This window comes from Peromyscus eremicus, chromosome 4, assembly GCF_949786415.1.
Source record: "Peromyscus eremicus chromosome 4, PerEre_H2_v1, whole genome shotgun sequence".
NCBI lineage: Eukaryota > Metazoa > Chordata > Mammalia > Rodentia > Cricetidae > Peromyscus > Peromyscus eremicus.
Genome location: NC_081419.1, coordinates 132264123 through 132280074, shown reverse-complemented (window position 1 = coordinate 132280074; position 15952 = coordinate 132264123). Strand labels below are relative to the sequence as shown.

At 47.0% G+C, this 15952-nt stretch overlaps 1 protein-coding gene across 1 annotated transcript in view; it reads right to left on the bottom strand.

Annotated features, from left to right (window-relative positions):
* The window catches only part of Dhx35 (DEAH-box helicase 35), a 64319-nt gene that overhangs the window by 2130 nt on the left and 46237 nt on the right, over window positions 1-15952 (bottom strand). Inside the window, exons 15-21 of the mRNA XM_059261831.1 lie at window positions 12413-12508; window positions 10599-10693; window positions 9718-9795; window positions 8275-8404; window positions 5435-5516; window positions 4365-4436; window positions 2039-2150 (exon numbers count right to left, since the gene is read on the bottom strand). Of these exons, the coding sequence (XP_059117814.1) occupies window positions 2039-2150; window positions 4365-4436; window positions 5435-5516; window positions 8275-8404; window positions 9718-9795; window positions 10599-10693; window positions 12413-12508 (665 nt within the window). The remainder of the gene's footprint in view (window positions 1-2038; window positions 2151-4364; window positions 4437-5434; window positions 5517-8274; window positions 8405-9717; window positions 9796-10598; window positions 10694-12412; window positions 12509-15952) is intronic.

Here is a 15952-nt window from a genome sequence, read left to right as displayed (position 1 = left end):
GCCCTGCATGGCAGCCCTGGGGAACCTGGCGTGACCCTGAAGAAATGGCTCCGACTTGGACCTCGATCAGAAGAGACACCAAGCTGCCAGGAAGGAGCTTTGGGGACCCCTGTCATACAGCGAGGATGTCCTGGGGGGTTTCTAAAGGCCCGGCTCTCCCCAACACTCTCACCATGTTGCAGGTGACGGGCTGAAAGGCAGACATTCTGAGAGAAGAATTGTCATTTTCCTCAACCTGCTGAAGCAATGTGCCCCTTAACTTTGTGGGTCTGACACAAAGAAACTAACTTTGAGCTGAGAAGGAAACTAACTCAGCTTGTCGGCCAGTTCTTCTCTCCAGGAGCCTCGCAGCCAGGGCAGTGCAGGGCCGCCTCCCTCAGCATCCTGCCACTGTAACAGGCCCTCTGCAGCACACCCGCTCTCCACTCACAGCCGGCCTCTCTAACCATGTCTTTGGCCTCCTGAAGGCTGCTGTTTCCAGATGAGATTTAGATGGAAGAGACTTTCTTCCACTCCAGCTAACCTGTTCAACCCAACAGAGCCGAGACACACTGTGCACCCAGCGGTCCGTGTAGTTTCTAGTTGAAATACCTGGGTCAGGACATGTAAAGAACGGTAACGGTTTCAACCACTTTTGACACTTTGGCATAAGAATTGAATACCGCAAGGGTTCAGAGGGCAACTTCCTTAGCTTCACAAAGAAAGAGGGATCGTTCTCCATGAGTGAAGCAACACACAGAATGGGTCTGTGGCACCTCAAAAGTGTCACCAAGTGCAGGCAGCCACTGCTCAACCCCTGCTGACCGCAACCACAAAGGGGTGAAATAAGGCCCACTTCACACACAGGACGGCCTAAGGATGGCCACTGGCCTCTCAGAGACACCGCACCCCAGATGGCAACAGGACTCGTTACAGTGTTAAGAGGAAAAACAACAACAGAATTCATTCAAGGCAGAAGAATCACACAGAGGAAAACTATCCTTCAGAAATAAAAACCAAACAATATGCTTGCAAATGAACAGGGGGGGGGGGGGGTGTTCCACCGCCAGACAGCACCAAATACACACTAAAAGACGTTCTTCAGGCAGGGGTCCACAGTGACAGTGGGAAACAGAAATGCTCTGCTTTTCAATCTGTTGAAGATGCAATTAACTGTTTAAAAATAATAACAACATAGTACCGAGCATAAACACGTGCAGAAATAAAATACTGACCAGCAACAGCACCAAGGATGCTTGTTAACAAACAAGACCCTGGTGTAGGCTTCTTACATTACAGCTAAGCAATGTGATACTAAGATCAACCATGGAGTCCCGAGTGTAAAAGGCCACAAAAAAATAAAACACACTACTAAAAAAATCATTAACTGAAAAGCAGTAAAATAAGTTTTAAGAAAGGAACAAACAAAAATTGACTAACCAGAAATAATTTCAAGGCAGCATGCTTAAAACAATCACCAGTAATCACTAGGTTCGATTTTCACCAACACACACACACACACACACACACACACACACACAAATAATTCCACTAACTAACTTACCACCCAATTAAAGCACACTGCAGACTTAATAGTATGTGGGCCTCATCCAGCCAGGAGGCCTGTGGACCCAGTTGCCGGACCCTCCTGTCTTCCAAACATGATCAACCATCTTTCAATCAAGTCATGTTAGAAGGATGCATGGACTTGGGGGGCAATGAATGGACTATTTTTGCAAAAATGAAGAATAAATCTGTTTTCCAAAGTGTAAGTGGCCTGCTATGGCGGCAAGGGCAAGTAGTTGACTGCTCAGAGGGTTTTAACCACCTTAGGCCTTTTCTTATGGAGTTGCAGGATGTGCTTTTAACTGTACTTCTCTATGAAGGTAATGAAAGTGGTTTCACTAGGAGGTTCTGGGCATGCGGTATGGTCTTACCTGTGTACTGTGTGTGTGTGGGGGCGGGGGGTAGGAATAATCTAGGGTACTGAGACGGAGCACACAGACAACACTATGAAGAGGCTGCTGTCTGCCTGGGGCCAGGTTCCATCCACTCCTACCGTTCCTTGTTGATAAAAGTGCGGAGCCAGCTCCAGCAGCCAAGCAGATTCTATGGCAGTCACGTCTCGCATGTAATACTTGGAGGTCTGGATAACTTCGTTGTAGATAACCCTGAAACAAAGAACAAAGAGAAACACATGCTGGCAAGTCGTCTCTGCTCTCACCATAGCAGGTGTAACTGTCTGCGTATGGCTCTACACACGGGCCCCGTGGCGGCTCACTCAGCCTCCTGACCCAAGTGGTTAGTCATTGTGTTTCACAGATGCGACTCTACATCCTACATGATTTCCAGGCTCTCCAGTTATCCACAAAGGACCCTTCCAGATCATGCCCTGCATTTGCAGAGCTCTGAATAGAACTTAAAAACTTAATTACAAAGTACAGAAATGGACTCAGTCTTGATTGTTCTAAAGGGACTGGAAAATGACTATAAAGACATACAAAAGAACCTTCTAGAGTGACAAAAATATTTTAAATGTAACTTTGCATGCAAGTTACACCTCTGTCAAAACCCATCTTTTACTGTCACAAATTATGTCTTAAGAGGAAAAAGACTTATCTAGGATTGAGGAAACACAGCCAAAGAGCAAGGAACACGTTCTCTAAGCCCTGGACTTCAGGAGTTCACAGAGTAAACACAAGTTTCTGAACTATGGAAAGAATTAACTCGGGGCATCCTTAACAACTACACACCTATAAATACAAAAGCCACATGGAGTTCGTCTCTCAAACACCAATAAATGAATCTCAGCAGACAGGAAGAAGAGGAGGGGCTGGGAATGTAACAGGTGCTTACCATACTCACAGCTTGGACGTCCATCCCTAACACAGGAAGAGAGGAAAAAAGAAAGGGAAAACGGAAGAAGAGAGAGGGGAGAGCAGGGAGAGAAGAGAAGATGGGAGAGGACAGGAGGGAAAAGGGGAAATGAATGGAGAGGAAAAGGGGCACACATCTAAGTCTGGGTTCCCTCTTGGACATCTATATACTCAGGGTGGCAGGGAAACAGCTATAAATCAAGCACTAGAGTCACACTCCACCTAGGAAGCTTCTAGATCTTCACTGGTTACAGCATGGTTTAATTCCTTGGTGAATTTAAATGCTCATCAGAAACACCACCAGACCTCGTTTTAACAGCGGGCCCTGCCCCAGGTTCTGATTCAGGAGGGCTGGGTGGGGCCAAGAACCTGCATTTCCAATATGGTTCCAGGTGATGCTGCTGCCGGCAGAGCAGGGTACTACTGGGGCCTGACACCAGGGCTCCCAGCCTCCAACCCTATCACTGCACTTTGCAACTTCTCGCCACGTGCTCCTGTCTGCCCCAGAGCCTAGTTCTTTCAATCAATTGGTAAAAGGCCAAGTGTTAGTGTCTTTAAAATCTCTAATCCTTTGTCAATCCATATTCTTGTAGAATACAGTATAAATAAACTAGAAATAGGAAATAAATAGAAAATACAAGCCCAACTTTGCACTGACCTGGGAAGACACAGTGTGACTTGTGAGAACACCATAAAAACACCTGCTGTCTCACAGTGCTGCACCTGCCTGTCTTCCAAGTCGGTGCTGTGGGCTGGAACCTCCCTTTGGTCACCCTTGACCAGCTCACTGCTCATCCCCACAGACACGTGCTTCCTCCATGTTGCCACAGCTTTGCCACCCGGTCTCCTAGGTATAACTGTCCTTTGAGTCCTTCCCTGCCTAAAAATGCCAGTCACTAGGTCGACAGCAAGGGTTAGCTTCTCCACGAAGCCAGCCTGGCTGTCCGGCACCTTCAGTGCCAACCCCAGCACTGCACACAGCCCTTTGGAAAAGCCACCTCCTACAGGAAGTCCATCTGTTTGCCTGTTAAAGAGTATGGCTGGGATCCAAGTCCTCTCTGCACCCCGTGTCTCGGACAGTAAGCCTTTAGTCAGTGGGTCAAAGTGAGCACCTATTGGGAGGATGAGTGAGGAGACAAACTGCAGTTTGCTTAAAGAGGTTTTTTTTTTGGGTTTTTCGAGACAGGGTTTCTCTATGTAGCTTTGCGCCTTTCCTGGAACTCACTTGGTAGCCCAGGCTGGCCTCAAACTCACAGAGATCCGCCTGGCTCTGCCTCCCGAGTGCTGGGATTAAAGGCGTGCGCCACCACCGCCCAGCGAGGTATTTTTTTTAAAGAATATTTTATTGAGTACAGTGCAAGGGAGCTGGGTAGTCACTGGAGTACTGTCTACCTTTAGGGGATCCCTGATAGAGCAGAATCCTGGCAACCTAGCACACCAAAGTTGCAAGCCTAGGCCAAGCCTTGGGACCCATAGATGAGCAAGACCATGCAGATGGGAGGGGCTTACCAGCGGGGTGGCTTCTCTGCATAGAGGACTGAGGCAGGGTGGATGTGCAGCTCGTGATCATCACGGATAGTCCTATGAGACACAAGAATTCAGCATGAAGCACACTGCATGCACTTACTATAAGACTTTGTCATACTTTACATATTTAAGCACCTTTCCACAAATGGGTTTATATCAACCCCCCAGGTGCATGCAGATTGGATTTCACATGGACAAGACACTACTCTCTCAGCACACCTCCACCATCACTACCACCCTAGGAACCATGAATAAATCAGGCAAGAAAAGGAAGAGGGCTGGGCATGGTAAGCACAGCTGTAATCCCAGCTATCTGGGATACTGAGTAGGAAGGATGTGGGTTGGGGGCAACTTGTGCAACTTAGCAAGACCCTTCTCTTTCTAAATACAAAGGTGTGAGTTAGCTCAGCAGCACAGTGCTTGCCTATCGTGCACAAGGCCCTGGACTAAATCCCAGTACCGAGGGAGGGGGAAGGGGGGCGTGGTGCAACTGTGGACACTGAGAACAAATCACAGGAAGAGAATGTTCTATCCACATTTATGTTTGTGTCTATCCCCCACAGATTCCCTTTCAAACAATCCCTTCCCAACAGAAACTGGGGTTCCACAGACTTCCTACTGCAGTTAAACTCTGACGACAGGCTACGGCAGGAGGCACTGTAACCAGCAAAGAAACAACTGAGGACTCCAAAGACACAGAACGCAGCCCCATGTGCCAGCCCATGTCTTACAGCCCTCGAGGACACAGAATGCAGCCCCATGTGCCAGCCCATGTCTTACAGCCCTCGAGGACACAATGAACAGCCCACTGGGGAAAGTGGCTTCTCTAGAGCACACCACTGTGAACGCTTCCCGCCATACTGAAATGCAGGTACCTGTGTACAGATGCACTGGGTATTAGGACTCTCCCAGAGAGCAAAGAAAATCTGCTGAAAGCTGGAGAGCCAACCTCAGTTTTGGAAGGATCCCTGATGTCAGTTAAAAGCTGCTTGATTTTTATCCCTGCACAGCTTTCTGCTGTCCTTCTCCAAGGAGCTTCAGAGTCTCGTTACCTGTATGCTCCAGAGGAGTGAAACCGTGCTGCATTTGCAAAGAACCCCGACACGATGCACCGCAGGACAGGGTCTGGATCACCTACACAAGGCAGCAACAGAATAAGAGTCAGCACCCCGGCCCCATGTCCCACATGCTGAGGCCTGGGTTATGATGCACAGAATCCAGGCCTAGCCCCTCCCCGATGCTCTGGCCACCTGAAACCATCTCTGAGCACACTCGGCCCTGTGCTCCCAGGTCTGACAGCTGCCCAGCAGCTTTAAGAACAAGGGAAAACTGCTCCCATAACTAGGACGTCTCCAACCAGCCGCAGGCCACAAAGGACTGGACCTGAGACAGCTGCTCCACAGACTGAGCAGTGAGCTCGGAGCACTGTGGAAAATGCTTTCTTCCCTAAGACACACACTGTGAAAGCACACTGTCCCGTCTCTGGCCGTCAGCAAGTTTGCAGTTCTCCACCTTCCACACATTCTGTTCCTTCTTAACTGACATTTCCATTGCTACAGCAAACACATCTTTCGTGAATAAAGCATCTCCACTCACTAGCTCACAGCCATGAGATGAATTCTAAATTACCATGCAGGGAATCATCATGTTTTAATGGCTGAAGATATCCCCTACTTCATCAGTTCTAAGCCATTTTAACTCACTCAAATCAAGACACAATTACAGCGGCAGCCATTCTTTTCTTAGTGATACATAAAATAATGATGGATACATATCTTAGCTCTGATGAAGAACAGTACGTGGGCAAACAGGTCCCTACAGGTGGTAGCCTTACAGGGCTCTCCAAACCATTTTACTGAATTCTTTACAGCAGGTTTTGGCAAGGAGAAGGGGCTATGCTACATCTTTTTATTTTTCATAAATTAAATTACTACTTGTGTGTTTTTATTTCTTCTTGGTGAATTTTGTACTCTACTCCTTTGTTTAACCCACCAAACAGGCTCAATAAAGTCACTCTATAATACACGTCGTTTTTAACTGTGTAACTGCGAGAATACATTCACTACTCTCCAGGCTCCCAGATGTGTTGTAATTTACGTGCAACTGCTTGTCCTGTCTGCCCGCTGGTACTGTTCCCAGAGACGCTAGCCTCAAGCCCGCATTCTGCCCACCACCCATCCAGATGCAGTCCCTCTCTCCAGATGGCCAGAATCCCCATGTACAGCATGCTTTGTTCTCAGGGCTTATTTCAAAAGGGGTAGACATTCCTGTAATAACAGTTGTGACCCTCAAAACTCAGCTTCATAAAATCATTCCTCAGCACTCCATCCCTCTTATTAGGAAGAATTTTAATTCAACATACCCCTCCCCCTGGGCAGCGGGTGATAATGACAGGTGAAGACACAGATGCAGAGGTGAGGCTGTCATTTATCTGCCAGGCGACAGGACCCCAGTGGGCAGATGCTCTCCAGGTGGCAGCCCTTGTAAGTGTCTTGTTTCAGCCCATGACATCAACATGGAACCCTGGGCAAGCTCTGGTGGATTTCTCCTTCCCTAGATTTATTTCTGCTACTTGCCACTGTCACCCATGGTTACTAGAGTGTCTACACTGTCACTTCTACAAGGCCCTATAGCCTAACACTACAGTCTGTCTGTCTCCATGACACCTCTCTTCACCACACTGGACTCTCCATGAACCAAGTTTCCGTCATTTTTCCATCACTTGTTATTGGTATAAAAGCAAACAGAACTTCCCAGGTCCTGACTCTAACAAGTTTCCTTTAGCCTAGGGGCCTCATTATTTTCCTTCCATACATGAGATAAAAGCAGCACACGTCTTCCGGAGTGCTGAGTGCATGGTGTGCATTCACACACAACATACTCAGACTGCTGCCCGGCCCAGCAGACACTGTCAGGAAGTGTCCACAGGTGCTTGTACAGGCACAGCAGGCTGCAAGACTGCTAAATGAGCTCAGTGTGTCACTTCCTACAAGACGGATCCTGGCCCTTTGGCTCTGTGGGCTACAAGCTATGTCATCCTGAGGGTCATGTGATTCCTCCCAGGACTCCTGGTTCCGCTGTAAACTAAGGACACCATCATACAGTGGAAGACAGAGAGAATGCAGAGACCGACATGGTGAAACCTACTGTGGACTCCACAAATGGGCACCTCAGTCACTGCTACAAGCCAGAACGTCTGGTACAGCCATGTCCTGCCTTACCCTTGGTGAATGCCTACACTAAACACAGTGTCTACTTTAATAACACTTGCATCTGAGAAGAAAATGCAAATTTTATGTAATACTACCTAAGAATTTCATCCATCTAAAAGTAACAATTTGGGGCTGTCAAGATGGCTCAGCAGGTAAAGGCCCTTACAGACAATACCTGAGTTCAGTACATTGTAGAAGAAAAGATCCAACTCTCTGTGCCCACCCAACACACACACACACACACACACACACACACACACACACACACACAATCCTAGCACTTTTGGAGGCAGGAGGATCAGAAGTTCAAGGTCATCCTCAGCTATAGTTAAGTCTGAGGTCAGCATGTGCTACATGAGACACTATCTCAAAAAAATGCAAATTTTTGCAACAATCATTATATTAATTATATGCGCAATGATGTGGAAGTTAACAATCCTTAAGCATTTTCATAAGCTGTAGAAGTCTGGGGGAGGGGTGACAGCCCAGAGAAATAAGAATGGATCTATCCACAAAGACACCCAGTCTAACTTTCACTACTGAAAGGGTGTATGTAGGCAGCTCAGAATGTGAAGTTGGCTGCAGATACACGGCCTCCTATCAGCCCAGCATAAGAACTTGAAGAATGCAACTGTGTGGAGCAGAGAGGGAAGCCACGGGCAGGGACAAGCCACACTCACCTTCGCTGGACATCTTGGGCACCTGGAACTTGACGAGGAGCTTTTTCAACTGTTCTCTCACGGTGGCAGCTCTGACAAGACCCTTGTAATTCAGGAAATGCTCCTGACACCACTGGGAGCTCTTGTTGTGCTGCGGAAGGGACACCCAGAGGAGACATTGCCTAGTCAGAGACGGCCCGGTCGAAGCATACCGTCAGCAGGGCTACTTTCTCTCCCCGACTTGTTGGTCTGATGAGACCTGCTCAACTCTATCTCTAAAGCAACCTGCCTGCTGCCCCACAGCCCCACTCTTCACACCAGCAAGCTCAGGAGAACTGAAGGACAAGGTCCATCTAAATATACCACAGGAGTCAGCCCCACCTCCCCATGGCTCTCGGTAAGTCTGTTAACGTCCCCCTCCGGTGGACTTACCTCTTTATTAACTATAGGGAGCAGCACAACCCGTGCAGAAATCATTTTCAAATCCCTATCTGCCCTCAAAGTGGGACTTTTTCTACCAATAGTGCCTTATTTTCTATATTCTTGAGTCCAATCATTACATCATGTGTTAAGTTTTTGCTAAGGAAATATACCTCTAAGATTACATTTTAAGCCAGGAAGGAAAGTTTTTCAAATAAACCTTTAACATAATAACATTTTTAAATGTAATTCACACAGGATTATTCCAGAAGGCAACCAGAGAATATCCAATGCAGATCTATGGATGCATCCTTCTGTAGTCAAATTCATCTTGGGATGGCACACTGTACCTACATCTTTAATTTTAACTAACTTAATCTGCATCTCATTTATTGAGTAATCACCCTCAAATCTCTGGTAAAATAACTTTGGTATTTCTCTTTTTAAAATGTTAAATTACTGAAAATATGAACTATTATCCCCTTTCGTTTATATTACTTTTTAAAGCTTTCTATCACTGTTTAGCTTTTAAGTGAGAATTTTAAGTCCTATTAATTGCTTTTAGTCCCATGGAGTACTCAGAATGGAAATCAGCACTGCCCATGGCTAACCAAGAAGAGAATATGTGGATACACGCAAGCCTCATTGAACATATTCTTGTGGAAGCTGGGATGCCTTTCAAGACTCAACCCACACAGTTGTGGTTCTCAGTCCAGTCTGGAAGAATTCCCATTCAAATGTTGCCCTTCTTTCCTTGTCCAGTGCATGTGGGACTCGGAGGTCAAGCTGTCAGCCAGCCTCAAGTGCAGCACACAGCCAGACAAAGAAAAGCAACATCCCTTAGCCTTCCCAGCAATATGGTCTCTTCAGTGGGAGGCTAGCAGTCCACCTAACTAGAAAACAGAGGGGTCTCTTGACCAGGTATTTATGAACTAACTTCTGACCTTGCTTCTAGGTCATCAGAGAGAGAGAGAGAGAGAGAGAGAGAGAGAGAGAGAGAGAGAGTGTGTGTGTGTAGGGTCCTCTCAGTGTGGCCATGCTTACTTTGATAAATGCTTCATATACATTGAGCATGGTGAGATGATCACCCTCCTCCACAGCAAATTTCCGGTGCACTCGAGTCTATAAAAGATAAAGTTCCATTGAGAAGTTGACTTCCACGAGCCTCTGTGCTGAGGGACACGGTATACTTGAGAAGGGCTGACAGCTTGACGTTCCCACGTCCTACAACCACACACCGTTCACCACCTCTTCCCTCTTCTTAGGCACCCTTAGACCCCATCCTTGAATTCTTCTTTCTGTGGCAAAGATCCTGAATAATGCCACTTGTTCCCTGGGGCTGAGGAGCTTCAGATACAATATATATAGCAAAGACACAAATCATTTACTTCAGAACTTTGTCCTTGAACCAAATGCCACATAATCAAACTACCTCCCTGCTTCCTTCCCTCCCCACAACAGACTTTTATCAAGTGCCTCTGTCGATGAAGCGCTGTTCTGAGCACACGGATGCAATCATGAACAAATGGTGGAAGAGAAACATTAAACTACATAAAAAGCAGAACTCATAATGTCCTAGAGGTAAGAAGCATGGCGGAGGCAGGGAAGGGCTGCGAGAGGAGACTCTGCCATGTTAGACAAAGGGTTTTACACTTCCACTCTGAGTCACCTGCATGAGGTGGGTCTTGAAAGGTTAACTAAAGAGACAACAGACAAAGCCACTCGGGTGTGGGTGACAGAATCTACCTCCACAGTGTATAGGAAGATATATAACGATGCTTGTGAACTCTTCCCACAATACACAGCATACTCACTCAACTACAGTCTCGAATCTTTTATACAACTGTCTTCAGCGGTTTCTAGGTGAGTTTTGACAAAAATGTGCAAGAGAGCAGTGTGAAGAGCTTGGGAGAAGCTGGACTTACTGCCTGAGATTTCTGGTTTGAGGGGAACACAAAGACATTCTGGATCTGCATCATGGCAGCGATGCTCAGAACCTCCTGAGAACAGCCGAAGTTCCCTAGAACATAAAAGGCGTGTTTGCAAACACCATGGCGATCTCAGGACCTCCTGAGAACAGCCCAAGTTCCCTAGAACATGAAAGGTATGTCTGCAAACAGACAGTGTAGCAACAAGGAGTGAAGGGCACTTCCCAATGCCTTCCTTGTACCGTGTTGTAAAATGTAAAATAAGATCATATTTTATAGTTCTTTCTTCAAGCCCCTAGCATACAAGTACTTACCATGCCATGAATGGCCCCATGTGTCCCAACTGAGGATTATTCCCTGCAGCGCTAAGGCTGAGGGCTCTTGATCCAGCCAGGGCGAGGCTACATTGGCCTGCACCAAGGGCAGGTCAGTGGCATGCCTGCTCCCTGCCTGCTATGTGGACAGCTTGAGTCCAGGTAAAAGCACAGAGGAAAAGGGGAGGATGTGTAGGGCTGTGTTCCTCCTACCGTCCTTCCACCCTACCGTCCTCCCACTCCTGGCCCATCTGTGGGGTGGCCGGCCTCTCCCAAGTACTCCTCTGCTCTGGGCACAAGCCTGTAGCACAGGCAACCAGGGCGGCATCCTGAGCTGCTGCTGCCTCCTGAGAACAGATTCTGCAGGAGCTCATCAACCAGGGCACTGGACAAAGTACTCCTGCCTGGCACCCACTGCTGCCTACCTGAAGCATAATGGATTCTGCTCTTGCTGCATTTAGAATCTGTTTCTCAGGGAAGGGGGCCTCTTAGAGCTAACTTTCACCATGCTACCTTTCAAACATGCCTCCATAAACTGCCACTTGTTATAACAGACAAAGGCATAAAATATTAACAGCACCGTTCCCAGGGAGCGGGGACAGCTCCTGTACCACCAAGATGTTTGTAACTAGAAAAACAGACTGTGCCCTAGTTCACATCCTCACAAAAATCGACAGAGAAACTGGAACTAACTCTGTATGCTGCTTCAGAATATAAAGTCACACAGCCACTGTGGCACACAGTGTGATGATTTCTCAGACAGTTGAAGTTAGCACAGCCATTCCGGAAAATACATGATGTTCCTCAGAAACCTAAAACAGAATGGCCACATGATACAGCAACCCTGCTTCTGCACATGCTCCAAAGAACTGAAATTGGTGTGTGGAAGGAAAACCACACTCTGGTGCCCACTGCAGAGAACACAAATGCACAAGTCGAGGAGGAATGGGGAAAGACAACACGATACATACAATGGGATACTTCTTACACACTCTTTAAGAAAAAGTAAACTCTGTCATTCAAGACAATGCGGATGGCAGTGGAGCACGTTGGGTGCAGTGAAGTCTGCCAGGCCCAGGGCACAAATGCACACTTCAGTTACACATGGGAACAGAGTGGAAAGCAGCTGCTGGAGGCTAGGGGGAAAGGGAGCAGTGATCAAGACTGGAGACGTTGCTTGCTTAAGGGATGCAGTTTCAGGCTGGAGGAGTGAGTTGTAGTGATCACCACGTTGTGATGTTCAGTTCAAATTGCTAAGGGGAAGTGTAAAATGTAATGATGAGCTAATTACCTGGACAGAGGCTTTCCAGGATAGGCATCAAATATTACACTGTCTTATAAACACACGTTCCATCTTTAGTCAAAAATAAATACTTTACTGCTGTTGTCACTTTTTAAACCATAATCAGCCCTTCTTCCTTTGGTGTACAGAATTCAGGGAAACGAGTTCTTTGGAAACGAAAATAAAGTCAAAAGGAGCTGTCAGGCTCCACCCACCTGATTCCAACAGCATCTTGGCAAACATGGGGTTCAGAGGAAACTCTGCGATTCTCATGCCGAGCGGCTCAGTTAGGCGGCAATCTTTGTCCAGGCCTGTTAGAACGGAAGAATCAGAAGGCATGTACCACTGTGCTGGAAGAGGAACGGTAGCTGTGAGAATAAAGGATGACTCATTGCTACTAAACCCAGCCTGACACAGGCGCCGTTACATTCAAAGAGAAGGGTCACACTGAGCTCAATGCCCAGTTTCAACAGCTGCTGCTTCTAACGAACTCTACTGGAGGACTTCATTACAGGCAGCAGCCTGCACTTCCTCCTGCTCCCTCTCTCTCCACCCCACAGGATGCTCCAGAGACCTCCCTCAGTGGGAACTGACAACTGGGAACACAAACATGGCCTCTGTCCGCCTCCAGCAGCAACTGTCACTGCTGACCACCTTCTCCTCACTACTCTCCCCCAGTCCCCATGACATGAGCCCCACTTTCTCACCTTCTGGATCTTACTCCCTAGCTAAGACCTGATATGCCACACATCTTCTAAGACAGTGCCTCAAAATCCTGCAAGTTTGGCACTCAGAATCTCAACTCTGGCCCTGACTCTCTCCCACTTGAACTAGACAGACTCCTCCATACTTCACCACTACCCCACCGCCACCTTCCCCATGGACCTCTCTACCAATCCCCAGTATCAGGCCCAGGATTCCAAGGTAGAGATGACCATTTCACCCATCAAAATAACTGCTCTGAAAGCTTGGAAGGAGCCAGAAAAGTTATGTCCTTTCTGCTCCAATACAATTGTCTTTTGTGAAACTGGGGCTTCCCCAACACGCTCCAGAGTGTTTACACTGTGAAGACAGTCTGCCCACTGTTCTACTTTCAGAACAACCCTTGCAGAGGATAAATGACACATAACCAGCATTCCTTGCTCCTCAGTACACACAGCCCCTGTCATACACTGAGAGCTGGGGACACAAACCCAACAAGACATACACTCTGAGCTAATGTCTGTGGCCCAAGCAGAAGACCTTTTGTCAGTGGAGAGCTTTTAAAGTCACAACTGACTATTCCTTCACAGAGAAAGAAGAAACCATAATAAATGAAAATGGACACACACACTAACCAGAACAGATCGCAGACTTAAGTACAAGGGTTAAAACTCCAAAAACACTTGTAAGTAAAACACAAGGAATATCAGCAGTGGCATTTCTATTCGGTTGTCTGGCTGGTGCTTGGAATACTAGCTGATGCACTAAAGGTCTCAAACACACCAAACACATGTTCTACAAGTGAGCGAGGACCCCAGCCTCACAGCAGTGTGTCCTTGACACAAGGACAAAGGCACAAGTGACAAAGAAAAGCAGGTGACAAGTCAAAACTGTGAATTACACAGGACACCTCCGAGAAAATGGGGCAAGCACTTACAATGACAAGGGGATCTATAATCAGAACATGTGAAGAACTCCAACTCAGTACTAAAAAGAGCACAAACACACACCAGCAAGCAAGCTGAACTAACAAACTGCTGAGCACTATACAGTGAATCTCCGTGTCTACGGATTCCATACCCTTAGATTCAACCAATTTCCACTGGAAATATTTGAGAAAACAACTGTCTGAACAATCACACCCACTCTTCTACTGCCATGGTTCCCGGAACAATACAGTAGAATAAACACTGACAGGGTATGCACACGGGGGTAGGTATAAGCCACCTAGAGACAGTTGAAAGCATATGGGAAGATGTGTGAGTTATGTCCAAACACTACATCGTTTTACACGAGACTTGAGTATCGCTAGATTTCAGGTATCTGAAGTAAGTCCTGGAAGGAAATCCCCATGGATACAAAAGGACTAGAGACACTAGTCTTGCAAACTGATTTGCTAACAAGCAGGAAGGTTCTCAATACCATAAGTCATCAGACATGCAATGAAATGAGACATGCAAATGAAAACTACCAGAAACCATTTCATATCCACTAGGTCCGCTGTGATTCAAAAAGACAGACAATAACAAGTGTTGGCAACAGTGTAGAGAAAGTGGTGGGGGATGTCCATCAAAGACTCACACGCTCACGCTGATGTTCATGGCAGCCTTATTTATACTGACCAAAAAGAAACAACTCACAACACCCACTAGCTAAAGAATAGAAAAAAATCATTATATGGTATGTCCATACACTGGAATATTATTTAGCAGTAAAAATAAATGTTATACTGATACTTGCTACAAGTGATACATGGATAACCCTGGAAAGAGCTAAGTGAAAGAATCCAGTCACCAAAGACAACCTGAGATCCCATTCTAAGCAATGTTTAAACGAGGCAAATCCATAGAGACAGCAGGTTAGAGGCTGCCTGGAGCCGAGGAGGACAGGAATGGAGAGAGAGCACTAAAAGACACACACTTCTTTTTGGAATGATGAAATGTTCTACAGCTGGATTGTACTGAAGACAAGATGACACTGTGACACCAGAAGCTCTCGAACAATAAGTTACATATTAATGAACTGTACAGTATATGATGTGTGCCTTAATAAAGCAATTTTTAAAATACTGAAGACAAATCTCAGGGCAAAGGCCTGAACTAAAACTTCCTGACAAACTCAATCCCCCACTCACAGCACCTCCCAAGAGGACACCACTCACAGGGCACAGAGCACAGAAGAGATGGTACCTCCCAAGAGGACACCACTCACAGGGCACAGAGTGTAGAAGAGATGGTACCTCCCAAGAGGACACCACTCACAGGGCACAGAGTGTAGAAGAGATGGTACCTCCCAAGAGGACACCATTTGCTCTAACTTAAGGCACATACTGTGCTTTCAAATGAACCAACAGGGCTTCCTCCACAAACAGGGTGCTCTTGCCCTAACAATACCACTCTGCCGTATTCCCACAGGGAACTCAGGGCTGAAATGAAGGGGGTTTCAGGATGGGGCTGGGAAAGAAATAGGGGCCTGAGAATGAGAACTGGGGTTCATAGAGATCTGCCAGTCTCTGGGTGTCTCTTAAGTGTGCCCTGGTGATGGCTGAAGGCACTCTAGCCAGCCCCAGCCTGGCAAACATGGCTCTAGCAGACCTTGCCTTTCTCCCCCATTCCCTCTGCCTTGCTAAAAACCATTAATTACAGTCCTGAAGCTAGCCCCCAAGGTCTATTCCTTTATTTGGCCACTTCCTCCTCTTGAGGCTGACTACCAAAGTCTAGCTATCAAGGTACTGAAGCCCAGCAATCAAAATCCCCCTTTGGCTCACCTAATTAACATGCCCAATTAAAATGAAACACCTCATCCTAACACAGGGTTTCCCCTTGTGCCATTATAAACCTCCATTTACCTGTGGGCCACATCTGTCTCCTCTCCATCCAGAGGCAGTCCTTTGTCCCCTGGGGACAAATATCCCTTCCCCCTCTCCCTTGTTCCCCTTCCTCCCCCTTCCCCCAATCTCCTGTCTTTGTCTCTTATTCCCTGCCTCTGGGGCAAATACATCTCCTTTGTGCTGGGAACTTGGTCTTAGAGGTCCTGAGCCATCCTTTTGACAG